Genomic DNA, 26,082 nt, shown 5'->3' with positions numbered 1-26,082 from the left:
TAAGTCACTATTCCTAGACCGCACAGCCCTGGCGTCATGAGGGTGAGCATATTCTGCTGCTCAGAAATGCTGACGCTATCAGCACCTGTCTGCCACTTCGGAGGAGATACGAGCGCCTGATCTACACATTAGGCTAAGCGTCTCGCACAAACGCTGGCGCCTACCGCGTGGCAGTAAGACTATAGAGGTTATTCCGATCCAGTAGACTGAATGCGTGGCGCCACCGCCACCGTCTGGTGGGCGAGGAGGAACAGACAGAGAGACAAAGCATGCGTAAGTAGAAAAAAAACAGCGTCGCATCGAACAGGAGCCAAGGTGTGGAGGGCGAGGGAAAAGCTTGTTTCCGGCCCACATCTGGCGCAGGCAGTACGTTATCATATGTCGAAAACGATGACGCACAGAACGTGTGAGCTGTGGGCGTCGGGTAGCCGGACGTCTGGCTTCTTTCCATGCCGACGCGATTCGCCGACTTCGCTCTGGTGTTCCTGAGCAGTCCGTCCCTTCCTGGCGGTGGCCGCAGTCTGTCGCTTCTCCTGTCGCCGTCTTCGCTCGCACGCTGCCATGCCCGACTCTGGAGGAGAGGACGTGCGCCGAGTGACGGTCTCCGTGCCCGGCGTCAACTGGCGGCCGACCCGCTTCGCCGAGAGCGAGCTGCAGCGCCACGCCTGCAGCCTGTGCCGCCTTGTGCCCCAGAGCACCCTGCTGCTGCCATGTTCTCATGCGCTGTGCGACTCATGCCACGCGGGCAGCATCCAGGACGGCGCTGGGGCGTGTCCTTTGGACTGGGAGCCCTTCGACGAAGCCGACTGCCAGAGGGTGATGTTGCACGCCAGGAAGGCGAACACCCTCAAGGTGAGTACGTGGTGCTGAACTGCCTGCCGCTCATGCACGCACGCGTGGCCTTCGATCGGCATACTTTTATCGAACTTAACTATGCTTACGAAACGGTAAAAGTACTTCATAATTTCCACCACGCATACAACAGACGCAAGGTAACGGGTAAAATTTAGGCGTGTGTGAGTACTTGGAAATTGGAATAAGGAATCAAAAATCCTCCAATTCTATTATACCTAAGCATCAAATACTGTATGGTCAAAATTATTAGTAGCAAATCGAATGTTCTCGTATTTTCCAATGCTGATCGAATAGGTGGCGTGAATTTCGAATAAGACCTGATATATTTTTCTCCAATTACTATTCCAAAGTTCGGTGGACACTGCATAACGTGACCGCCCATTCTTGCAGTTTTCGTGATGGAATCGTGCATATAGTCTGCGCGCGTGTAAAATATGCTATGTGCAAGAATTAATTTTGAGCACTAGCGTTCCCTGAATTACAAATTGCATCTAACGCCAAACTAAACGCGATGTCAATATGCGACGGCATGCAAGAGGTTAGGGTCTTATTTTTGAAACGTTTTTGAGAGTTGACTTGGAGGCGGTGGTTGGTTGCGCTGTTGTCGTCGGCAGCAACTTGCCACCAAACGAAGCAGCTGCAACCTAAAAGCGTAGCCATAGAAGCCCCGGCCGTTTGCAAACGGCGATCGAGGGCACTCCAGTACCGTAATGAAATTGCAAAACGATATTTATTTTTAAAAATATTTCCACTCGGCACGGTTTAGCCCACATTGATGAGCAGCGCAGCATTCGAGACGACTAAAGCTCTACGCTTTGCCCCGTTTCATCGGGAAGCGCGTTTCTAGTTTAACGCCATCACTGGGTGTTATTTAAATCGTTGCCACACTGTCAATCAGGTGATAGAGAAATGCGCACAGTATAACCAACCCCTATATATATAGCGTTCATTGGTTACGAGAAAGCATTTGACTGAGTGGAAACTTCAGCAGTTATGCAGGCATTTCGAAATCCGCGTGTAGAAGAGCCTCATGTGAAAATACTGGAAGATATCTGTTACAGCTGGAGAGCTACCTTAGCCCTGCACAAGATAAGCAAGAAAATTCTAATTAGAGATGGGCGTCAAGCAGGTGGACACGATCTCGCATATGGTATTCACCACCTGCTTACAGGAGGTATTCCGTGGCCTGAATTGGGAGCACTTGGGGATAAATGTTAATGGAGAATACCTAAATAATCTGCGATTCGCTTATGACATTGCCTTGCTCAGTCACTCAGGAGATATACTGCGATGTGTGATCAATGAGTTACGCAGGCATAGCACAACGGTTGGTCTAAAAATTCACATGTACAAAACCAAAGTAATGTGCAACAGCCTAGCGAAGGAACAGCAGTTAACAAATGCTAGCGAGGTGCTGCAAGTTGTAAACGAATACGTCTGCTTAGGGCAGGTAGCGACCTCTGACCCGGATCATGAGAGAGAAATAATTAGAAAGATAAGAATGGGGTGGAGCGTATATGACAGGTCCTCTCAGATCATGGGTAGCAATTAACTGATATCCCTCAAGAAAACAGTATACAACAGCTGTATCTAACCAAAACTCAGCTAATGGGCAGAAACGTGTACGCTCATGAAAAGGTTCAGCTTACGTTAAGGACAACGCAGCGAGTTATGAAAGGAAAAATCATAGGTGTAACGTTAAGACACCGCAGGAAGGAGGAGAGGGTGAGAGAATAAACCCGTGTTCATGACGTCCTGGTAGAAATGAAGAGGAAGAAATGGGCTCGGGCAGGACATATGTAATGCGAAGGCAAAATACCATGTTGTGAGGCAAACAACAGCAGCAAGATAACCACTGGTTCTTAACAATAACAGTGTGGATTCCGCCAGAAGGCAAGCACATCAGGGGGAGGCAGAATGTTAGGTGGGCGTATGAGATTAAGAAGCTTGCGGGGATACGGCGGCTGCTGCTGGCAAAGGACAGAGTTAATTGGAGAGGCATGGGAGAAGCCTTTTTTCTGCGGTGGGCGCAGTAAGGCTGATGACGACGAAGACGACGACGGCCACTGCGAAGGAAATGACCTGCTCTTTTTTTTACAGGCCTTGTTCGAACCAAATAAATAGGAAACACTGGGATCACCTCTGTCGAGCTTTTTTGGTCTGGTGTGGCGTGGTTCCTTAAATGACTGTGCAAATGCTGAATATTTCGCGCGGTCTTCGTTCTCACGAGTGCTCGATATGCTTTTATTTCTTGTTGTTCTTGTTGTTTTCTCCCTTTGCCGTGCTTCACCATGCGGTGTTGCGCAACATTGGCATTATAGCGACGAACATTTCATGCGGCCAATAATTGAAAGCGCGATGATTATACTCCTGCATGCCGTAACGCCGCTTCTATGGATATATGCATGCATCCGCCTGCTGTGTGTTACGTACGTATCGACAGCAGTGTTTTACGTTTTATTTTGCCATGGTTTGTTGTCTTCCGGCAGATTGTGCGTGAGGCTGGTTAACGATTCGAGGCTGATCCTAGGGCGTTTTCGCAGTTGCCAATCATCCCTGCAAACAAGAATAGTCGTTTATTGTTTCCTCGGCGCTCTGAAGGCTTAATTATCTAAGCAGGGGAGCGACGCATATTGTTTTGGCCGCTCGGTGACATGAAGCCCATTCAGCGTGTGCAATGCACGGTGCGGAGCCATAGCCATTAGTCTACATCGACAAACTTCTAACTACAGTGCGCAAACATATGCACCCGAGTCCTGTGTTGCTTCGAACGTCGCGCTTTGCGGCTTGCTGTGCACGAGAGGACTGGCACCAGTTGTATGTGCTACTGTACTAGCACCTTCAGGTTATGGCTATATAGGTTAAAATAATTTCACGACGAAGACCGGGAGAAACGTGGCACAACAACACACACCAGCGCAGCGTTCTGCACTGCTGTGTGCATTTCTTTGTCCTGTCTTCATAGCGCAGTTATATACCTACAGCCAGTGTGAAGTATGAACACACCAGCCCGGTAGAATGTCCTGCCCTGCGCGTTTCGCCTCCGATGTGAGGCCGGGATGGAAACCGGGCTGATACCGAGCAGTACACGGGCGCCTTGCGTTTCGCCTCCATTGCACAATGACGACAGGACCGCACAATGATAATGATGACGACACACAACCGCACAATGATAATGATGACGACACACAATACCGCAGCGTTCTGCGTAGCCGCAGCGGCCGGGATTGAACCCGGGTTTCCAGGCTCAGTAGTCGAGCGCTTAGTCCGCAGCATGGAATAAGATAGACAGGAGCGCCGACCCCGCTGATTAGAGCCGCTCAGTTTTGCTACATCGGAGAGGGCTTGTTGGCGCGTCTGATCGATGGCGTTCCGATTTGGCATTGGTTTTGACAGCCGCGCGGTTCCAACGCATGTTTCAGTGCTCTTCCGATTACGCGTGGTGACGGATACCGGACAGACTGAAGACTGCGAGAGCGCCTTGACTACGTCCAATAGATGGCTTCTTTGCTTTAATATTTTGAGAATTTTGACTTAGGCTAGTTTAATTTGGGCTAGTTTTTAGACCTAGGCTAGTTAGGGTGAAGTGCAGGCGAAAAAGAAGGTCAATGAGCTAACGTCCGGGTTTATTTCTGGCCGGCAGCTATAGATTTTTAGCAATAATTTGTGAGTTCGCCAGTTTAGAAGGGTAGGTATTCGTTTTCGAGGTGATTGGCTTTTGTGGTAGGCAGAATTTTATTTGACACGTGCTTGCAAGTGTTCTTTTTTTAGCTTGTAGATATGCTACTAATTTGTGGTAGCAATAATCGAGTGCTGCTATGATGGTCAAGCAACTGAAGGTTTCATGCAAGGAGTGTGAGGCGTCGCTGAATTTGAAGGAAACGTGGTTCGAATCTGTAGAGGAGGCCTAAGACGCCGATTTTATGTGCAAATGTTGCGTATTAAGTGCACGCCTCGATCGGCCTGACCAAGCGAACACCAACCTAGCGTTACGTATCGATTCTCTAGAAAGAGAGCTACAGGTAGACAGGGCAGAGAAGCGCAAACTCCATCAACAGCTTAGTCCATTGCTGGATGCAAAAATGGGTGACACCGCCATGCGAGGTCACATTGTCGGACATTCCAGCGTAAGCAAAGTGGATGGAGCCTGCGCTGGCATGGACAGCAATAGGAAAATAAGTCGGGCAGGTTCAGACAGGAACAGCTACTCACATGTGGCAGCTAGGAAGTCTGGAGGCGATGGAAAGAAGGAGAACAAGTTAACCCTAAGGAATGAGGTCACAGTTACTGATGATATATGCAGCAAAATCCGGAAGTTAGGAGGCAGGGAGAGAGTAGCATAGTGCTTATCGCTTGTGATTCAAACATGAGGAGGTGCAAAAGAGTTATAATGAAGCGTGTAAAGGGTGACAGGCGGGTAGCAGTCGGGGTATTCTCCGGGAGCACAATGAGCGCAGTAATGAGAGAGACAAAAACCGAACTTTCTGAGAATGGTGCAGAGCGCAGTTTGGTGGTGTTAGCGGCGGGGTTAAATGATGCCCTTCATGGTGACGCCGCACAAGTAGTGGAAAGATTAGCGGAGGAAGTTCACAATATAAGGGCGATAGCACATGAAGTCCAGATTGTAGCGTGCACTGTGCGGGAGGTGCAAGGACGGAACGAAGAAATTGCCATGGACGTTGTAGCTGTTAGTAGAGAGAAAAAGAAGTTTGTCAAGAAGACAGGCTTCAAAGAAAGGGAAGTGCATAGAGCAGGCTTCTGCAGAGGCTTTAGACAAGATGGCATGCATTTTAGTTGAAAATTAGGAACAGAGATAGGCTGGCGCCTGGAAGGCAGGGCAGCAGCTTTTTTAAGGGGTCCACGGCGGCTCAGGACGTAGGAGTAGGTGGAAGCGAAGTAGAGAGTGTAAGAGTGGCAGCTCAGCCCAACAAAATAGAAACTAGGAGGTTCAGGAAGAAAACTGGTAAAGATAAATTTAACTTCACGATCGGTTACATAAACATGCAGGGGGGTAGAAAGAGAGCGAAATGGTTTGAAATAGAACAGCAGTTAAAGAAGGACGAAGTGGGTGTGTACGCGTTATGCGAGACAAATCTCAGAGATCTAGAAGACCCACCAATTATTGATGGCGACATCTGGGAAGGAAGCAACAGAACAACAACGGAGAAGAAGGGAGGAGGGGTATGTATGCTGATAGATAAAAATCAAATTTGCAAAGAATAAAGTCAACATGCAAAGGACATGTCTGTGTATCAGGTACAATTACCGGTAAAAGGACATGACTCGGGGTAATTTGTTCAGGGACAGGGGAAAACTGCAGGCAAGGAAACGGGGATATAAAGTGTCTCAGTGACGATATTGTTACGGGGACGTTACGGCGGTAAGTCTATATTGGCGGCTGCTCTGAGATGGCCAGCACTCAGCTCAGAACCGAGCGCCCAGCTACCAACTGTCAACGTCGTCGTCGTTCAGTGCACCGCCACTTCTTCGTTCATGATTCGTCCACTTGTAACACTATCCCCCTCGGCTGAAGGCAACGTCCCGGTGCGTGTTAGGCGTGCGATGTCATTGGTGGGTGATAGGGCTTGAGGCGAGCTACATGAACGACTTCGGACTTCAGTGGAGCGGTTAGAAAGTCTAGACCAAGGATCACATTGTGAGGGCAGTGTTCGAGGACGGTGAACAAAACTGGGATGTGACGATCGGCAAGAGTGACGCGGGCAGTGCACAGGCCAGTGACGGCAGCAGTGCTGCCATCGGCAACGCGAACGGTGGGCGAAGCGGCAGGGGTCTGAACTTTTTTGAGGCGACGGCAAAAGGATGAGCTAAGAACCGAGACTTGGGCACCAGTGTCAATGAGTGCAGAAACAGGAACACCGTCCACAAAAACGTCGAGCAGATTACAGGGCGAAGGCTGGGTCAGTAGAGGATTTTCAGGTCGGGGCACCAATGCAGCATCACCTCCGGGAGCTGCACTGGCTAGTTTCCCGCGAAGCGGCCTGCAGAGGACGGTGAGTAACTGCGGTGCGGAAGAGGTGAGCGGGAACGGTGGGCTGTCGGGGAGGGAGAGCGGCTGGTTCTACGAGGAGGCGGTGTGGACTCGGCGCTGGGTGGGTCATTCCGAGGCGTGAAGCGACGGGGTCCATAGTCATAACGGCGGTCGACGTAGGGCAAAGGTCGGGGAGGTGCGGACCAACGGCTGCGGCAGTGGCGGGAGATGTGGCCTACGCGCGAGCACGTAAAGCAGATCGGCCGGTCGTCAGGGGTACGCCACTCATCCGGATTGCGATACCTTGTGTAACTTGGGACGAAGGTGTTGCGGGCCGCAGCAGTAGCGACCACGGGAGAGATGGGGCTCGCACTCCGAGGTTCGACGGGTCGATGGCTGGAGGGCATGCCCAAGTTGGCGGCCTCCTGGCGGACGACAGCTTGAATAAGGGATATTGTGTCCAGGGTGTTGTCCGACAAGGGCGCGTTGGGCGTAACAGGAGCCAGCGCCTCCAGTTCACGGCGCACGATGCGAGTCACGTTGTCGGGGTTGGAAGGCTGCCTTAGTGTCGGCAGATCCTCGCACGTGGAACTGGCAGCTGTGTTAGGCAGGCGGTCGAAGCGGTGTGCAATGCGCCGGTGCTTGGCCTGCTCGAAGCGTCGACACACCTGCAGAACGGAGTCAACCGTAGAGCAGTCCCGGCATAGAAGAAGGTGGAAGGCATCGTCGGCAATGCCTTTAAGAATGTGGCCTACCTTATCGTCTTCGGTCATGTTGGGATCGACCTTTCGGCACAGTGCCAAGACGTCTTGAATGTATGTAATATATGATTCAGTGGCCGTTTGGGCGCGAGCTGCAAGTTCTTTTTTGGCAGCAAGCTGACGGCCAACTGGTTTCCCATACAGGCCACGGAGCTTTTGCTTGCAGGCATCCCACGTGGCAATCTCTTCTTCGTGGGTTTCGAACCAGACGCGTGCGGTGCCGGCGAGATAAAATATTACATTGGCCAGCATCAGCGTGGCGTCCCACCTGTTGTGCTGGCTAACACGTTCATAAAGCGAGAGCCAGTCCTCGACGTCCACGCCATCTGTACCGCAGAATGTGCCCGGGTCGCGAGGGTGGGCTACGACGACAGTTGGCGTGGCAGGCGCAGACGGAGGGGCCGGGTCGGTAGTCATCTCGCCGGTTCGGCCCGTCGTCTTGTCGGCTCGTCGGGTCGTCGGCATGTCGGCTCAAACCCGCGACCTCCACCAAAAGATGTTACGGGGATGTTACGGCGGTAAGTCTATATTGGCGGCTGCTCTGAGATGGCCAGCACTCAGCTCAGAACCGAGCGCCCAGCTACCAACTGTCAACGTCGTCGTCGTTCAGCGCACCGCCACTTCTTCGTTCATGATTCGTCCACTTGTAACAATATAAAGCAGTTTGGAGAAGGCGGCGATAATATTCTGCTGAATGGTCACATCGAGGATCTCGATGGACACACAGATTGTAACAGGAAGTTAGTGCTAGACTTCTGTGAGCCACACAACCTAGTTATTGTAAATAGAGGAACTAAATATCGTGGACAAATCAAGGGAAAACCCCGTAACAGGCAGACCATTGACTACTGCTTAAAGTCGGAGGACATCTATAGCAAGCTCGCAATATTAGAAATAGACGAAGAGGCGACGTACAGCTCGGGTAAGTGATCATAAGCGTATTAGTCTGCAGTTGGGAGACCTGATCAAAAGAGATATGCTGAGAAGTGAAAAAGAGAACGCAAAATTAAAGGACGAACAAATAACAGCCGGCATAGAGGCAGCAATAGAGAAACGCCCTATGAACAAGCTGAATTGCAATCAGTTCGAACTACTCGTTAGTACAAAAATCAAACAAATAATAGGAATAAAGCACTGCAGAGAAAATAGAAAGCCACGAAGCTGGTGGAACAAGGAAATTAGAGAGACCACCGAACAAAGGCGGTTGGCTTGAAGGAACTAAGAAAAGCAAAGAGGGCACAGTTATCTGAAAAAAAAGGGGGCTGAACATGGGAATCATCGAAAAAAAAACAGCAAGCGCAGGTCCTCGTCCGGGTTAAAATAAAGCTCTCTTCGATCGTTGGCTGGCTGAAGTTCGCGATGCAATTAATGGGGGGCCAAGAAAATTCTGGAGCCATATAAGCCGGCTGGGTAAATCGAGTCACTCACAGCTGGGTGAATCAAATCGCAGAAAGCAGGAACAGATTCAAGATGCCGAGGGAAATTGTTTTCAACTAGTTCATTGCTGTGGAGGCAATGGAGACTGTCTAGGTTTCAGTTTCAGCCCAACTATGTCAGGTGAGATGATTTTCAACGACATAATTGATCATGTGCTTCCAATATAAGGCCATGAAATACCCAGAGTGGTCGAGTACAAATATCTCGGGGTATGAGTAAGCGAAGGGCAGAGGTACACGGAAAAGCACGAAGAGTCTCTTATGGCAAAATGGCGAAGAGATGCCTGGATAACAAAACAAATAGCATTATGGGGGTAAAACAAATATGAAGTACTGAGAGGTATTTGGAAAGGAATAATGGTGCCGGGGGTGACATTCTGGAGTACCGTCCTGTGCTTCAGAGCAGAAGTTCAGTCGTGATTAGAAGGAAATCAGAGAGCTGTTGGAAGATTAGCACTAGGTTCCCACGGTAAAACTACAAACGAGGCAGTACAAGGGGAGATTGGCTGGGAAACTTTCAAAGCACGGGAAGCTCAGAGTCAAATACTATATGAGAAACGCCTAAGAAAATCGGGCGATAATAGGCGATCAGCTGAGGTATTTAAATACCTACACAGAAAGAGCGTTTACTCACACTGCCGGAAAAGAACAAGAAAACAATCCAGTAAATATGCTGGACACGAAAACGGAGAAAGAGCATTAAACGACAGATAAAAAAAAACCGAAGGTAAAATTGGAATAATTCATTGAAAAAGAATCATAGCGTAGAACTATATCGATACTGGGAAATACAGGTCAGAAAATAATCATTTTAGGATAACTTAATAGGCAGTGTCGGACTCTTTGAAGCTAGGTCAGGGTGTCTTAGAACGCGCCGCTAGAAAAAGAAGTTTAATCAAGAAAATGACACATGTGCTGTGTGCGGTAAATCTGTAAAACAATAGAAAACATCATACTAAAATGTGTTGGTGTCCATCGCGATGTCGATGCAGGTACAGTCACTCTTTGTGAGGCCCTAGAATTTAGAGATAACAATGTCCATGTAAATAAATCGGCGGCAGAAATTAGCAAAAGGCGAATGGAAGATAGGTGGCGCAAAGGCAGAAAGGTGACATAAGGTTAGAAGTGTAGGAAGACGTATCTAAAGAAAATGGCGGATTTTAATAACCTACAACACAGTTCAACAAAAATAAAGAAAAAAAGCCGAGCATGTTGGCAACTGTCAGCACCCCGTTTCAAAGGGTAAACCCCACTTTCCATTCATCCATCGGCACTGGTACAGCCAGCGCCTCCTCTACATTTACAATGCCTGCCGAGTACGTCCGACCTGAGCGCCCAGGGCCCTCTCCTACTCTCCCCCGTCGGCTGGCCTTCGCACCTGCTTGATGTCTGTGGGCGAGAGTGCCATCTCAGTGGCTTCTGAGGACGAAAGAGGATGAAGCGAAATTTTGAATCGTTCTCTCTTTCTTCGTGAGGCGGCGCACTGCATCTCCCGCGGTCGTCAGGCTGCCCGTCAGATTTGGACGCGTCTTAGAGCGCGCAGTTCGTGGCGCTGCTCATCGTGGAACTGCAGCCGTTGGTTTGAAAAGCCTCCATAGGCAGTGCGGTGTACCAGCTTTGGCATTGCAACAAAAGGCTGTGGCGTCTTCTTCGAATCTTGTTTGCCTTTTAGCTACAGTGCTGCGGAAGCATTCCCGAGGAGGCACTGAAACTTCTTGGAGGAAATATGAAATCAGAGGGTAAAGTAGTTAGTAATAAGTATTGCTATATTTATATGCGATTCAACCATGATCAGTAAGGAGAATAGGAGAATAAAATAAAGGAGGAGGGGTAAATCTTCTTTAGAAGGCACATTCCGAAACTACCAGTTAACAATATTTTTGAAGTTGCAGCTCTTCTTTTTGCAGAATTTTCCGTCATCGTTTCGACAACAAAATAAAGATTCTGCCCGTGGCTGACTGCCGCTAAGATTGTTTTAAGAAGCGAGAAGTGAACTTCATTCGCAAATCCACTGCGCAGCAGCTGATGCCAAAGGATTTCCGACGTTTAGCCTGGTCCTCACTACAAGCGGGCGCTAATAAAACGATGCTAAACGGAAAAAATCTCTTGAAGGAAACGAGGCAGATAAAAGTGATATCGAGTCCGCTTCAGCGCATGTTCACACCCCAAGGAAGCGTCTCTTTACAGGCGTTGTCCGTCGGCAATGCAGGAGAGGGCAATCAAACACATGTTAGCGTTCAGGCTGGCATCTCCAGACGGGTGTTAGGTGCGTTTTGTTTCGTTCGCTGTTGTGATCCTCTCTCGCACGTGATGCATTGTACTCCTCGCGCGTACTAAGGGGGTCGCGCTATAATGCATATTTCTTATGACTGTAAATATGTGGAAATACAAGCAAGGAGACTCATATTCTACAAATGCAAGTGGCTATAAATACAGAGAGTTGTAAGGTATCTAGTAGCAGATACATGCAAAGTATTGTATATGATATTACTGTCAGTAGTTGTAAATATATGTAATTTATTGCACGTAAACGTCCCCTTCTTTTCTACGGTCTGTGCAGCGAAGTCCCTCAGCTCCCATTAAATGAGCTTAAAATTTCCCACAGTTCACACAAAACTGAAAGCAGCAGCCGTACAGAATATAATTGTGGGATGTAATTTCGGCCGAAGGACGAATCCCAACATAAAAACGAAACAAGGGTTTATTCGACTGCCGATGGCAGCGGACGAGCATACCGACGCTACCCTCGTCTCGGTAGCAGAAGGTAGACTAGCGCTCTTCCCAGCCGGGCAGCCTGTTTTTGTAGCCGCCGTCGGTGACACATGCCTCGGGTGACGCAGCGGTGGCGCTGGGTTGAATCGGGAACGTGGTTCAGCGTGTGGCCGTGTTACGCTGGGCCGCATGATAACAGGGTAAAGGCTTCGCGCAAATGTGCGCAGAGTGTGTCGCCACATCATCAAGGGGCACGTAAGGCCTGCTTCGGGCTGCTGACATGTCGCAGTAGATAGTCGTTGTCGATCCAGGTATGGGGACTTGTTGCAGCTGTGGTGAGGATCCGCCCTTAAGAAGTTCTTGCAGTTCGACGTCCGTAGTATGAGCTTCGGCGAGGACGTCAGCTGTTATCTGCAAAGAGCTGATAGCTGCCACTCGTGAAAGCGCGTCGGCGACCACGTTGTCCTTCCCGCTGACATGTTGTATGTCGGTGGTAAACTGGGCGATAATCGAGGGCTGGTTCTGCTGGACTGGCAGGAGTTTGTCACGACGTTGAGAGAAGGCGTAAGTCAAAGGTTTATAGTCGATGTAGATAGTGCAGTGCTGTGCTTCGAGAATGTGGCGAAAGTGTTGAACTGCTTCGTATATTGCCAGAAGTTCTCTGTAGTAAGCTGGTGAACTCGATGGGGCGGGGTCGTGGTTTCGTTGGTGGGACTGGCTGTCGTTTTCCGAGCTGAGAGCAGCTTCTTGGAGAAGAACGCCAAGAGATGCCAGGTGTCTACGCGTTGCATAAGGGTGACGCTGACAGCAAAGTTAGAGGCATCCTTGAAGAGCACCAAGGGAGTGTCTGCCACGGGATGGGGGAGAACTGTGGTGTTGAAGAGAGCAGCTTTGCATTCTTCGAAAAGTTGCGTTAACGCCGGTGTCCTCGTGACGGGTTGGCTTCCTCGTAGTCCGGCCAAGGCAACATGGAGGGAAACCTGGTAGTCGGCTGCGTGTGGCAAGAAACGCCTGTAAAAGTTCAGCATGCCGAGGAAACGGCGAAGGTCTCTTGAGGTGGTGGGTTGGGGGTAATTTTGCAGGTCTGAGATGCGCTTAGGCAAAGGTAGAGGACCCTCTGATGAAACTTCATGGCCGAGGAATTTGACGACTGAAACGCCGAGCGTGCTCTTTCGGACATTGACGAGTAGGCCGTGGTCATCGAGGCATTAGAAAAGTAGACGAAGAAGCGTGTGGTGTTCGTCGGTGTTAAGGGAAAAGACCAATATGTTGTCAAGAAAGACGAAGCAGAAGTCGAGGCCGTGGACGACTTTGTCGATGAAGCGTTGAAGGGTGTGTCCAGCGTTCCTCAGGCCAAAGCTCATGAAGGGAAACTCGAACAAGTCGGAAGGGGTAATGATCGCAGTTTTCGGGACGTCGTCCGGATTGACGGTTATCTGCGTGTAGGCCATCACCAAGTCTAGCACGGAGAAAACGTGGCAGCCATAAGTGCGATGGACGAAGTCCTCTAAGTTGTGAACGGGGTACCTCTCCGGAATGGTGCGGGCATTGAGTGCAGGGTAGTCCCCACAGAGCCGCCAGCCTTCGGTCTTCTTCGGGACAAGGCGAAGGGCCGAGGCACATGTGCCGTAGGAGCGACGGGCGATTCCCTCACGGAGCATAGCTTCGAACTCTGCTTCGTCTATGCGCATGCGGTCCGCGGCAGGGCGAAGGGCGCGGCTGAAAACCGGGGGCCTGGGGTGGCCCGGATGTAGTGCACCGTGGTGTGCTGCACATCACGTGGCAGCCCGCTAGGGCGCGTCAAACCGCGAAATTTGCCAAGCGAAGGTTATCTGATTGGTGGCTAAAATCAAGAGAAGAGTAAAATTTCATGTCATGGCTAGAATGCTTGAGCCACCGCCCGATTTCAAGGGTTCAGCCGTATCCATCCATCCATCCGGCGAGGATTGCGTGCTACGGTGAACGATTTTCAACACTGGGTACTTTGATCCTCGGCGTTCAGTCATTCGCTGTCCTGGCGAAGAATGTCCCGTCGTCGCGCCGATGAGGCGGTCGTGGCGGCAGTCCGGAAATATGTTGTTTTGCGCCAGAAAGTCTGAGCCGATGATTGGCTTGCTGACGTTGGCGATGACAATATTCCAGTGAAGGCCACGGCGTCGGATTTTAAACTGGACGTGCAGACGGAGTGAGATGAAGTCTTGATTGTGGACTGGTTTGCCGCGCTTAGCTCAAAAAACGTAGGACGGGCACCTTGAAGGTGGGCTCGTGGATAGAAGCAGATGTCGGAACCGTTGTCGACAAGGATCCGCTGCTTTGTAATTTGGTTGGTTACGAAGATGCGACGGCCTCCAGGTGGGCAACTCGCTGCCGTGTCTACGAGCTGCCGTTGCCGTTTCCCTTATGTCCAGCGGAGCAGGATGGTCGACGTTGTCGTGCTCTGTCCCCGAAGTGTCGATGGTAGTAGCACCGGTCGTCGTCACCGGGCTTCTGCGACGGGGCGGTGCTGCTGTCACGGGTTTGCGGGTGGTGCGTCGGCAAGTGTTGATCCTGGCGTCGTTGAATGGAGCTGAACTGTCGATTGATATCGTCGATACGGCGCGCAAGCTCTCTCGTGTTCAGCGGTGCAGCGACAGCTTGAACGTCGGGCGACAATGGTGGCAAAGAGACCTCGATGACACGATCAGCTATGCCGGCAAGTTGGTCGAGAGGTAGCGTAAGCTGAGCCTGCAGAATTTCCTGGACGTGCGGTTGAAGACGTTGAAGCCAAAGTGCTCGCAGAAAGGAATCCTGGACTTGCATGTTTTTCGCGAGAGCACGCATGTGGCGGAGGAGCTGCGAAGGCTCGCGCTCGGCAAGTTCTGCAGAGTGTAGGTCTCGCACCTTCTGGTCTTCCGACAGTGACGAGCGGCGGATGAGTTCAATCTTGAGGCGTTCGTAGAGGTTGGAAATTGGTGGGTTGGCAAGAATATCCCGGACCTCGTTGGCGTAGCGGGAATCGCGGTGGGCGACGACATAATCGTAGCGGGTTCGGTCTTGCGTGATGTGCGTGAGGAAGAACTGGGCCTCGACTTGGTAAAACCATACTTCGGGCGAGTCGGCCCAAAACGGTGGAAGTTTCGCAGCGACACGTCAGACGTCGTGTGGAGCAGCGTGCGGGATGCCGTCTGCCGGGGTTCTGGCGTCCTCGGCGAAATCGGCAGGATGCTGCTGGACGGAAGCATTAGGTTGGCCGTGACGTACTTTCTGAAGCTGCTGGTCTAGCTTCTCTATGGCGATGCGTTCTTGTCTGTTGTCCGGGTCATCAGATGTGGGATGTCATTTCGGCCAAAGGATGAATCCCAACATAAAAACGTATTAACTCTTTATTCGATTGCCGATGGCAGCGGACGAGCATACCGACGCTACCCTCGTCTCGGTCGCAGAAGGTAGACTAGCGCTCTTCCCAGTCGGGCAGCCTGTTTTTGTAGCCGCCGTCGGTGACACATGCCTCGGGTGACGCAGCGGTGGCGCTGGGTTTTATCGGGAACGTGGTCCAGCGTGTTGCCGTGTTAAGCTGGGCCGGATGATAACAATGTAAAGGCTGCGGCGAAATGTGCTCAGTTTGTTGCCACATAATTATCCAGTACAACGTAACTGCTGCGGCGAGGACACCTCGTTAGCGTCGCGGACCACATCATTTACCCACGCGAAACAATTTTCGTTAACAATTGTGCTATGAAACGAGCGAACGTAACTACTTACAATACTCTATTAGTCTGGCAAGGAACAGCAGTAGACTGCACACGTACCTGAAGCAGAAACTCAGGTATGCCAGCCGCCATCCTCAAGGTATAGGTGGAGGGAACGCCTCAGCCTGCCTCTGCAAACGGCGAGCTAAGCTGCCGCTCCAGCCCATTGCCGAATTTGTCGTTGGAAAAAGCGCCGCGCGCGGAAGAAGTGGAAGCTACAAAAGAAGGGACAGGAAGCAAGAATATGACAGGTGTGTGGTGTAGGAGCAGGACAAATCTATCACCAGAATGCCAGCGCAGCGCGACCATACGCAAGCATGATGCGAGCAGTCCTAACATCAGGGTAGCACCGCCGCGCGGCAACTGATATGAGGCGTACCGAAGGCTTCCACTGGGAATCGGGCAATGCGGCTGGCATTGTAAAAATAGACGAGGCACTGCTGCAGCACTCCCGCCGCTCTTATCCTGTGGAGGTGCCATGATGCGTAGTGCGGGCTTTCCTTTCTCTTATTTTGAAAAAACGCGCATGCGTCGTGGCATGCATTGCAGTTGTCTGCTTTGTTGCGTTGCCGCCCATGCACAGGCACCGCCGCCTTGTTTCTCCTCTGCCTCTGCATGCTTCACAGAGCTCACCCGCCTCATTGCGCTGGCTCTTATATGCACGCTGTCCCCACACAGACGTGCTTCTCGTCTCTTCTCTTGCGTTCCGTGAATGGCCTTGCAGTAAGTATTAGTACTGCAACAGGGAGAGGGTAAGGTATGTCGGTAACTGTCCGGCATTTGCAGATGAGCTAAAAGGAAGAATGTAATGTAGGGCTTTGAATTAATTTCGGCCACCTGTAATATCTTAATGGGCTCTGACATGCCATTGTGGGAGGTTTGCGGGTTGTTTTGGTGCTCGCAGAAGATAACCGGTCATCCCATTCCCAAAACCAGCCCATCTCTCATCGGAAAGAAATTGCTACCACTGGCCGAACGAGATTTTCCTGGCCGCGGAGGAGTTATTAGGAATAGCCGCCAGCTGGTATTAGGATTGGCGCCAGCATGTCTCGAGGATTGCCACCAAGACAGAATCTCTCGCCATGTGTCTGCGGTATGCATTTACCGCGCTCGCCCGGTCGTTGTCTCGAGGATTGCCACCAAGACAGAATCTCTCGCCATGTGTCTGCGGTATGCATTTACCGCGCTCGCCCGGTCGTTACTGCGTGGAACAAGCGGGAGCAGGGTTCTGCGAAAATCCATTTAAGGAGTAGCTGTCCCGGGCCGCGAAGTTGTTCGGGCTGTCTTCCGATTTTCCCCGACGTCTCCACCGACCCGACTACTCCTGACCTCACGGGCACAGCACCAGCGTGGGAACAGATCGCCACAGTGGCTTGTCTGCAGGCTTCGCCGGCCATGCCTAATGGCAGAACCACTGGGGATTATCTCCCGACGGGGCTGCGCCTCGGTTTCTTCGAAGTTCACCGACCGGCGGAGAGGGGGCAGACCACCTGACGTCGCCTGCCAGCCTGACGGGGTCCTGGGTGCACACCCCTCTCGCTCGGGCTCAACTTATGCCAGGGGCGTGTTCATGTGTGCGAAGGTGTCTGTTTTTGTGTGATAGCGCAAGTTTTGTCCACACCCACCACGGCGAGGGCGTCCCCTACCTGGGGAATCTAGGGAAGACGCAGTGTATAAAACTGGACTGCAGATGCAGTTGAAGCAGCTCACTTCAGAGCTTAAAAGATTGTAAGTATGTGAAATAAACCAAGTCTTCTTCCTCCACTAACGAATCCTTCACTCAGTGGCACTCCTGTCCTGGACGGAGCGGGCGTCATCTTGACCGAGATTGTGTCGAGAAGCGACCCCGATCCCCACCTTCAGCAGGGCTTAACGTCCCAAAGCGACTCAAGCTATGAGAGACGCCGTAGTGAAGGGCTCCGGAAATTACGACCACCTGGGGTTCTTTAACGTGCACTGACATCGCACAGTACACTGGCCTCCACAATTTCACCTCCACCGAAATCCGACCCGGCGGCTGGGATCGAACCCGCGTCTTTCGAGCCAGCAACCGAGCGCCATAACCACTCAGCCACAGCGGCGGCTCAAAGATTGGTTTGATCCTGCCTCTTAATTATCTAAATGTAGCCTGGCTAGCGACTTCTTAAACACATGTGTAACATTTGGCTTTCGCAGCTCGTCACTGATCCCACACGCGTTACTGATCACTCGTCTAACATTTTAGATCTCGTATTAACTACTCATCCTGATAACTTTACTCCTATCACCACTGAGCCACCGCGGCGGCCATGTTCACAGGTACACGCAGACAACACGTACCCCAAAACAAGGAGCGAGGTGCACAGGAGAGCTGCCATCATGCGAGATTAGTGGGCAGCTTCCTTCATTGGATATGCGTCTTGCTGAGCTGGTTGCAAGGTACGCAATATAAGTACCAAATGAAACATGTAAAAAGGAACCAAAATGCGAACACAAAAACAAAAATTTATTAGCGCGTGGAAGTGAAATAAAAGCAAGGTTTATTAATACGTCTAAATGACAGTGATCGCGCCTTTATATTTAAATTAGCCGGCGCATGTACTGATCTTCTCACCACAATGGTCGTCTCGTTTTGCTATTTGAAATTAAACTGTCTGGTCGGCGTCTCATTAGTTAGTGACGCTGCATAGGCCGACTAATCAGAAGTGTTACCTCAGAAGAGGCCATGACATGCTCAGCGATAAACACTATTCCACTTCTAAGTCGCCAGGCTACGAGACGACGCGCACAGGCGGCATGAAATTGAAAACAGGTGGTGGAAAGGAAATGGCGCAGTATATGTCACACATCTCGGCGGACACCTGAACCGCGCCGTAAGGAAAGGAATAAAGGAGGGACTGAGGGAAGAAAGAGAGAATGAGGTGCCGTAGTGGAGGGCTCCGGAATAATTGCGACCACCTGGGGATCTTTAACGTGCACTGACATCGCACAGCACGCGGGCGCCTTTGCGTTTCGAGTCCATCAAAAAGGGACATCCCGTAAACGTTGTGCCCGCTGGGCGCCGCAGCATTTCGTTCCGTGGAGATGTTGACAGGTGGCGCTCCGATGAGGCTATTTCTGAAAGGAATATAGGGTAGGATGAAAGCGCGCACAAAGCCACGTCCGCGAGCAAAGGGGAGCGGAGGGAGAGAGTACAGGGCAACGCTGAGCTCCGGAGGCTTTGCTGATCGTTCCTGTAGCAAACTCCCGTCTTCCTAATGCATTGCGGTGCGTCACAGTCTGCTGTCCTGCGTGCGAAAAGCGCATGCGGTTTACTGCGGCGCGCCGTTGCGAACGGCGTCGCAGCATCCGATCGCAGCTCGTTGACGGCGTCATCCTGCTAGATGTCAACGACGGCAAGCGGCAGCCAATGCCGAGAGCGTCAGCGTCATAATGACGTAGGGCACGCTTCTCAGAGCCGGCCTGCCAGCCTGGTGGCCGGCGTCAGAAAAATCCTTTAGTATTGTTTGTTTACGTTAGTAACAAGCTCTTGAATAGGTGAATGTCAAAAATATATCATTTATAAGGACCGTTGGTCAATCCACAGTTGCTGGTAGAAGTGTTAACTGCGATAAGAGCAGATTTCATCCCATAGCCGCTTTGCTATTGCTGCTGCTGCCTCGTGTGGTTCGCCTGGCGTCTGCTGGCTGCGCTGCTGAAGGCTCGCGGAAATTGAGCATACCTTAATTTCAATATTGGACGGGCTCACAGCAAAGGAATGACGAATGCAGCACCTTCATTTGACCACTGCCCAGTTACGACGCACACTCAGCTGCGGCATCGATGCAAAACCAGCTAGGCTTAGAGACGACCAGGGTAGCCGGGGAGTAGTGCAGTTCGTAGCCCGGCATTCCCGCAGACGGCGTCGTTGCCGAAAGCTCCGCTATTGCGCAGGCATGCTGTCGTTTCTCGAATATAGCAGGCAGCCTGTCTGCTATAGTCGGATACAAATTAAGTCGGCAATGAAGCTCCGACCACATTCAAGACTAGCGCACAGAATTCCTCCTCGACAAAAAAATAGTCCGTCACCTAAACAATAAGCTAATCGCAAGAAAAAAGTTATGTGCTCTAGAATTTTCACAGCTGGCTTGTTTAATAAACTCGAACGTTTAAAAGCTGATTTCGTTTACTTTTCTGACTGATTAGCGGAGTAATACAGAACGCCGCAGACCATGACCCAGTGTTAACAACTGCTGTTTTTTTTTTCAAGTTGTATCCTATTATATTAAGGTTAGTTTTCATTTCTTGTGGGAACGTGAAGTACGCCAAACCTACCGGCTGTCCGGCCAGCCTGCATCCTGTCCTGCGGCGTCGTGAAAATGAGCTGAAGATTGTTGGCGACGTAATAATAAGCCTTGGGATACAGAACTGTGAAAAATGCATCATTCTGGAAGATCTTTGACCAATGTCGACTTAGTGGTAGAAGCAAGAAATTAGGTTCCCGCAAATTTCTTGCCACAGCCGCCTCGCAGCTGCCCCTTGCTCGCCGTTGCAATCCGGCTCGCCTGGCGCCCGCTATCACCGCTGCCAACGGCGTCACAGAAATTGGCCATATTTTTATTTCATTGTGAGCTGATGCTGTTGACAGTAAGGCAATGTGAAGATTAAGCCCGATATTATAGCGCAGGCGATGTCTGGCTGGGGCTTCTGTGAAGAACAGGCTGTAGGCCTAGCGACGACCAGGGGCCCAGGCAGCAGCACGGTCGTCGCCCGGCCTGCCTACGGGCGATGCCTTTACCGAAAGCTGGCAACTTGCGCAGGCATGCTTTGTCGCTGCTCAAGTATAGCTGCAGTCTTTCTGATAACATGGCTAATTTTTTTTCTGCTGCGAATTTTAATTATGTCAAGTCAAACAGCGCTCAGGCCTCTCAGGCGTGCTGCAAGGTGGCGAAGTGTGACACCGGCAGTGGGCTGACTTTGGGTAGAGCGGCGCATCGATGCTTGCCGCTCCGTGTGTCCGTGCTTGCGGTTTATGGGGTTTGACGTCCCAAAGCGACTCAGGCTATGAGGGACGCCGTAGTGGAGGGCTATGAAAATTTCGACCACCTCGGGTTCTTTAACGTGCACTGGCAACGCACAGTACACAGGCCTCTAGAATTTCGCTCTCAACAAAATTCAACCGCCGGGGCCGGGATCGAACCCGCTTCTTTCGAGCCAGCAGCCGAGCGCCGTAACTATCTGAGCCACCGCGGCGGCTCTGTCCCTGCTTGCAGTGGGGCGGAAGTTCGCAAGCGGCGACCGGTGCGGCGCGCGGAAAATTTTGTAGCGTAAGCTACACGGGCCGATGTTGAGAAGTTTCGCGTGGCTCCTGGAGAGCCGTGATCCACTTGCGCGAGGAGCAGTGACGTCACACGGCGCACAGCTAGCGCGCCGGAGCCGCCGTCAACGCGCGCGCCTCGCCGGTCAGCTCATCGTCTGGAAACCGCACCATGTGACCAACCACGTGTCTGTCCACGCTGCCATGTGACGAACCACTTAACCAGCCACGGCGCCACGCCGCTGGCAGCTGCTCCTCACCACGTCACAGATCACGTGGCCAACCACATGGTCAACCCGCTGCACACTCACTGAACAAAAGAAAAAACCCTGTGTTGAGGCTGGGAATCGAACCAGGGCCTTTGGCGTTTGAGTTGGAGACACTACCACTCCGAATGTGCGCCTTTCATATATTAACTCTTCCGAACCAGATGTCGCCCCGCTTTCGTTACTTATATCCTGGCGTAACAGAGCTAGGGCATCATCAATTTTTCGCATGTCTTCTGTTGTTTACTCCGTGCTCTCAGGAGCAGACAAAAAGCGCGGCGGTCCACGTTGCCGGGCCGCGCTCACGCCGTTGGCTGTGATAATGGTCGCATGTCACGCCAGTGTGCCATTCTGTGCGCATACCTACTTCCGGTTGTCTGCACGATTCGTGTGTTCACAGCAGTCCTCATTTCAAAAAATTGGCAGTGGTTTAGCTCTGGTTGCACCTGGAGTGACGCGATAGCTACTGCTGGCCGGGTAGAAATTGCTCGGTTTATTCGAGAAGTCCAAGTCCGTTGTCCGGTTGCTACGACGTGTTAGCCGCTGTTCAACGATATGTCAGGACATCCACCGGCTCGCGGAACGCATGCCGCAGCCAGTACGTATTGAGTGGGTACACGGGATCTGCTGACCTATCAATGCCAGGCAGATTTAGCGACGCGCCGTGCGAATACAAACTTATCACCGCCTCGGCTCCTTCATTCGGACAATTTTACCATCCTTTCATCAAAAAGGAACTCGAATTAAACGGAGAGTTGAGCGAGTTGGTACATACTGCTGGGAATAACAGCGCGTAGACGAGGGACAAAGAAGAAGAAGAGGACAGGACGTCTACGCGCTGTTATTCCCAGCAAAAAGGAACTCCTCCGGTGCCGCACACGTGCTCTCATCCCTCCGTGTGCGGTAACTCTCCCCCGCAGTCTTACCCGTGCAGAGGAGGTTGCGCTTAGGAGGATCCGGGTCGGGGTTTCCCTCACACCAGCCGTCACTCGGAAGTGGCCTCAGTACCTAGATTTGTTTCATCGGCCAGGGTGTCCGATATGCAAACACGAGTACATTGAACCCGACATACATCACTTACTGTGCGACTGCCCACCTCTCAAGCCTACAAAGATCCGGCACCTGATGATAAAAGGTCTTTCACTAAGCAACCCTGCTTCATACATTGCCTGGACGCAGGGACCGTACCATCGTACACTACTGGACTTCATAAAATCAGCTAACCTTTTTCCATTCATTTAATCTCTACTACATCATTCATCACACCTTCACCCATCATTAATGCCCTGGGGCAATGAATTTCGCTTTAAAAAAATTCAAAGTCAGTCTTTCGCCGCTCCGTTTTGCTGGGCGCTCCTTCATCTTCGTCCCACTTGACACGTCGCATGCGCACAGCTGTTGAAGCTCGGTTTCGCCAGTGCACTGCGCCGCAAGCAGCAGCAGCTGCACCGCACCATGTGACCAACCACGTGACAGTGTGGCGGCGCAGCCACGGAGTAGCGCTGCAGCTTCAAGCCAGTTTCACATGCAAGCGAACCGCTCGCGAATTCCGCCGCCGCGGCGAATACACCTCTCGAGCGACGGTGGAAGCTCCAGCGGCTGGAGAGGCGAGGTCGGGCAAGTTGGAAATTTTCGCGGCGGCGACGCGGCAGCACCGCATCTCAACCAATGACGGTCCGGCGTTGCCACGCGAGTTTGTATGCCGCACGTACGAACTTTTGTTTAAAAAAGGAATTGTACAAAATGCTGTTTAATGCTTAAAACGCAAGAATTATATTGATTTAAATAAACTGAAAAAAATGACAAAATAATGCTGATATTACGCTTTTTTTGTTTGCAGGCCACCAAAACCGGTTGCAAGCGCATATCTTTTGCCAGCAACAATGGATTTCGCAGCGGTGGGAAACGCGCAGCGGCCATGCATGTGAAACGAAAGCTCGCGAACCGCTTCGCAGCGCCGCGCCGCTGATCGTTCTGTTCCCCAATCCGCTTGCATGTGAACCGCCCTTCAGGGTGGCGCGCCGCCAAGCTTAAGGCTCGAAATGCTACCGTAATGTAGCTATCGCTACAAAACACACCATACACGCCGCGTGCCATACTCCAGCGATTGGAATGCGTGGGAGTGATGGTTGAGCGCCACCGTGTGATCCACTGCCGTTTCTGTGTTCAAAATCCTCGCACATGCCCTCTGAAATTGGACGACGCGGCAGGGCCCCGGTTTGTATCCACTGTAGAAGGTACTTTTTCTATGCTCATAACGTGGCAGCGGTAAAGTTAATGTACTAACCTTATGTTGCCACCTCCCAAAATGAAGATCAGTGTTGTGTGACCCGGAGATGGGCATCCTCACCCTCACCTCGTGAGGATCTCACTCGGTAAAGTGAGAGTGAGGGACGGTGGGCGCATGAAAATTCGAGAGGACGAAGGTGAAGGAGGACAGACAGTGTGAGGGTGAGGGAGGGAAGACGTGATGACGTGAGGGCGAGGGAGGAAATATATGATGAGGTGAGGTTGAGGTGAGGCCAAGATGCACTGTCTGAAGGCGAGAGTGGTGTCTCGAACAGTACTCTTGTCTAACGTTTTTGTTTGTGCAGCGCTAGTTCTTAGGGTGACGCTTCCCTGGAAAGACATAATTTCTGCAATCTGGAGGTACACGAGGCGAACAGGAAAGGCGCGGGGGTGCACGCCTTCTCCGTCGGCGCGATGTACTACGCCGGTGACAACGCTATGCCGAAAAAAGCGCTCTTCTAACTCAAAAAGCGCATTTTTTTTTAGAAATTGTGTAAAGCCTTAGGTGAAACACCCTGCATAGTGCGCTAACAATGGGGCACTGGCCGAGCCGCGCCAGTCGAGCGGCAGTGGCCGCATAAGAGCCTCACTGCAGTGGAAACCCGGGATCGCACTGGGGGAAGACACTAAAGAAATAAAAAAAATCATAGCTGGGCAGTATCCGAAACCACAGCGGCGCTAAAAAACTAGTACCGCTGGCCGCTGCTTTATGCTACTACACCATCGCCACAGCTTTTTTAAGCATGGTATTCATTGCATTGAAAATATATTTCATTTGCATTAACTATATTATTTGCACAGCATTTAGCAAATTACACGAAACACATCGTAAAAAGACCGAGCAACAGAAAACTAGACGCGCGGTAAGGTGAGCACATCACCAACAGTAAGTGCCACTCCGGTTTAAAGTAGATCGGTTCATACACTTCTCTTAGAAAAATATTCAGTTGGGGGAAATCTTAACATCATTTCTAAACCAACTGCCGAGCTTTCAAGCTGCGCTTGCAGTGTCGTCGCCTTCGTCACGTACCCGCGTTACCTCGTGTTGAACTGCCAGTGGAAGCGTCATCAGATGAGCATGCAGCAAACCGCACGAAATGGCAAGAGGTTAGAAGCAGTGAAAAACCCAGTGATATCGCAATATAATCGGGTAATGGTAAATACACCTACAAACTTTCCTTGTTCTGAGTCTTTTCTCTGCTTAGCATTACTGCTATTGTCGTGGTAAATGCTAGTGCATTATTTTCAAAATATTCTTGGCGTACATCGGTTTTCGTACACAGACACAACTCGCTGACTTATTTCAGCAGTGCATATAGATAACAATGAAATGTTATCCGTTCAGGGCACATGCGTGCGTGCAGTGCAGGCGTAGTGATATTTTGGGGCTTAACTCGCAAGTATCTCGGTTTTGATTCACGTATTAGCTCAAACAACACAAGCACACGTGCACACGCAACAAATAAGCACCTAGCCTCTCGTCCACTAGTGCCTTGAGGGCTTTTCTTATGTGTTTATTGCTCAGTAATATCGCCAGAAGTTGCCGACTACAAATAATAGCCAGAGTTTTAAAACGACTGTTAGTGAGGATGAGAGGGGTCCGATGGTGTGAGGGCGAGGGTGAGGGAGGACCAGCAAATTTTTGAAAATGTGGATGAGGGTGAGGGAGGTCCTTGGATTCAAGATTGAGGGTGAGAGAGAAAAAGCAAAAATGGGGCATTTGCCCAGCTCTGGTTGTGTCTTTTAACAGATGCAGCTATAACTGCGAGAGCCACGCTTCGCAGTTTCTCACGAATGCTCATTTTATATTCGCGCAAGTTGGGAATATTCGTAAAAATAATGGACTCATATTTGATTCCGTTCTTTCACTATTAGATTCACCTTCAATCTGGTTGTTACCTAAAGCGTCCGTAGTTCATTCGGTTTGGGAAAAGTACTATTCGCACACCCCTAAAATAAAACTGCCAGTAGGGGGCTTGACGAGCCTGTAGCCCTATATTGAGCGGCGTTTCGACATGATAGAGAGAGAAAAAGGCGAACGCAGAGGCAGGGAGGTTAACTAGGCGATGCCCAATAAGCTACCCTATACATGGGAAGGGGAACAAAGGGAGAGGTAGAAAGGGGAGAGACTAAAGGGAGACCACTTTTCCACATGTTCGTTGGTCATTACTTACAGGGTAGAGGGCACACACTCATAGTTCACAACCTTGCACTGAGTCCTGAGTCCTTCAAGAACTTGAAAAGTGCCCTTACAGCTGTCCTCTGCGATGAAGGTTCAGTCCAAGGACACAAAATCTTGGCTTAAGTGAGAGGCCGAGGATCTAAGCAGCGGAGTGTTGCAGCCAGGAGGAAGCGCTCACGATGAAACCGCGGGCAGTCACAAAGTAGGTGTTCTATTGTTTCGTCCCACCTGCAGTTCTCAAGCGCAGGAGAGTCTGCCTTAGCGATTAAGTGAGAGTAGGCACTTGTAAACGCCACTCCTAGCCACAGGCGACATTAGAGTGTAGCATCGCAGCGGGAGAAGCCCAACGGAGGCTTGAGCTGAAGTTAGGGGCCGATGCAGTGCAGACGGCTTGCGGAGTTTCTAGGAGAGGACCATGACGCTAAAATCTCGTTTCGCCCAAACATTCGCAGATGTACTGTTGTTCTTTTATTCTTATTTATTTATTGATACTGTTAGCCCTTTGCGGACTGATACAGGGTTGGAATTCAATGACTTTTTGTAACAACACAAACACAGTGCAGTAAATACAATATAAGTGCTCAATTCA

At 51.0% G+C, this 26,082-nt stretch overlaps 1 protein-coding gene across 1 annotated transcript in view; it reads left to right on the top strand.

Annotated features, from left to right (window-relative positions):
- The first annotated feature begins 435 nt into the window (after nt 1-435).
- Nucleotides 436-26,082, top strand: part of LOC144102085 (uncharacterized) — a 90,980-nt gene continuing 65,333 nt past the window's right edge. Inside the window, exon 1 of the mRNA XM_077635368.1 lies at nt 436-852. Within this exon, the coding sequence (XP_077491494.1) occupies nt 562-852 (291 nt within the window). The 5' untranslated portion in view covers nt 436-561. The remainder of the gene's footprint in view (nt 853-26,082) is intronic.

Source organism: Amblyomma americanum, chromosome 8 (genome assembly GCF_052857255.1).
Source record: "Amblyomma americanum isolate KBUSLIRL-KWMA chromosome 8, ASM5285725v1, whole genome shotgun sequence".
In the NCBI taxonomy this organism is placed as follows: Eukaryota; Metazoa; Arthropoda; class Arachnida; order Ixodida; family Ixodidae; genus Amblyomma; species Amblyomma americanum.
The sequence above is the reverse complement of the archived record's forward strand: the minus strand, read 5'-3'. Positions and strand labels throughout refer to the sequence as shown.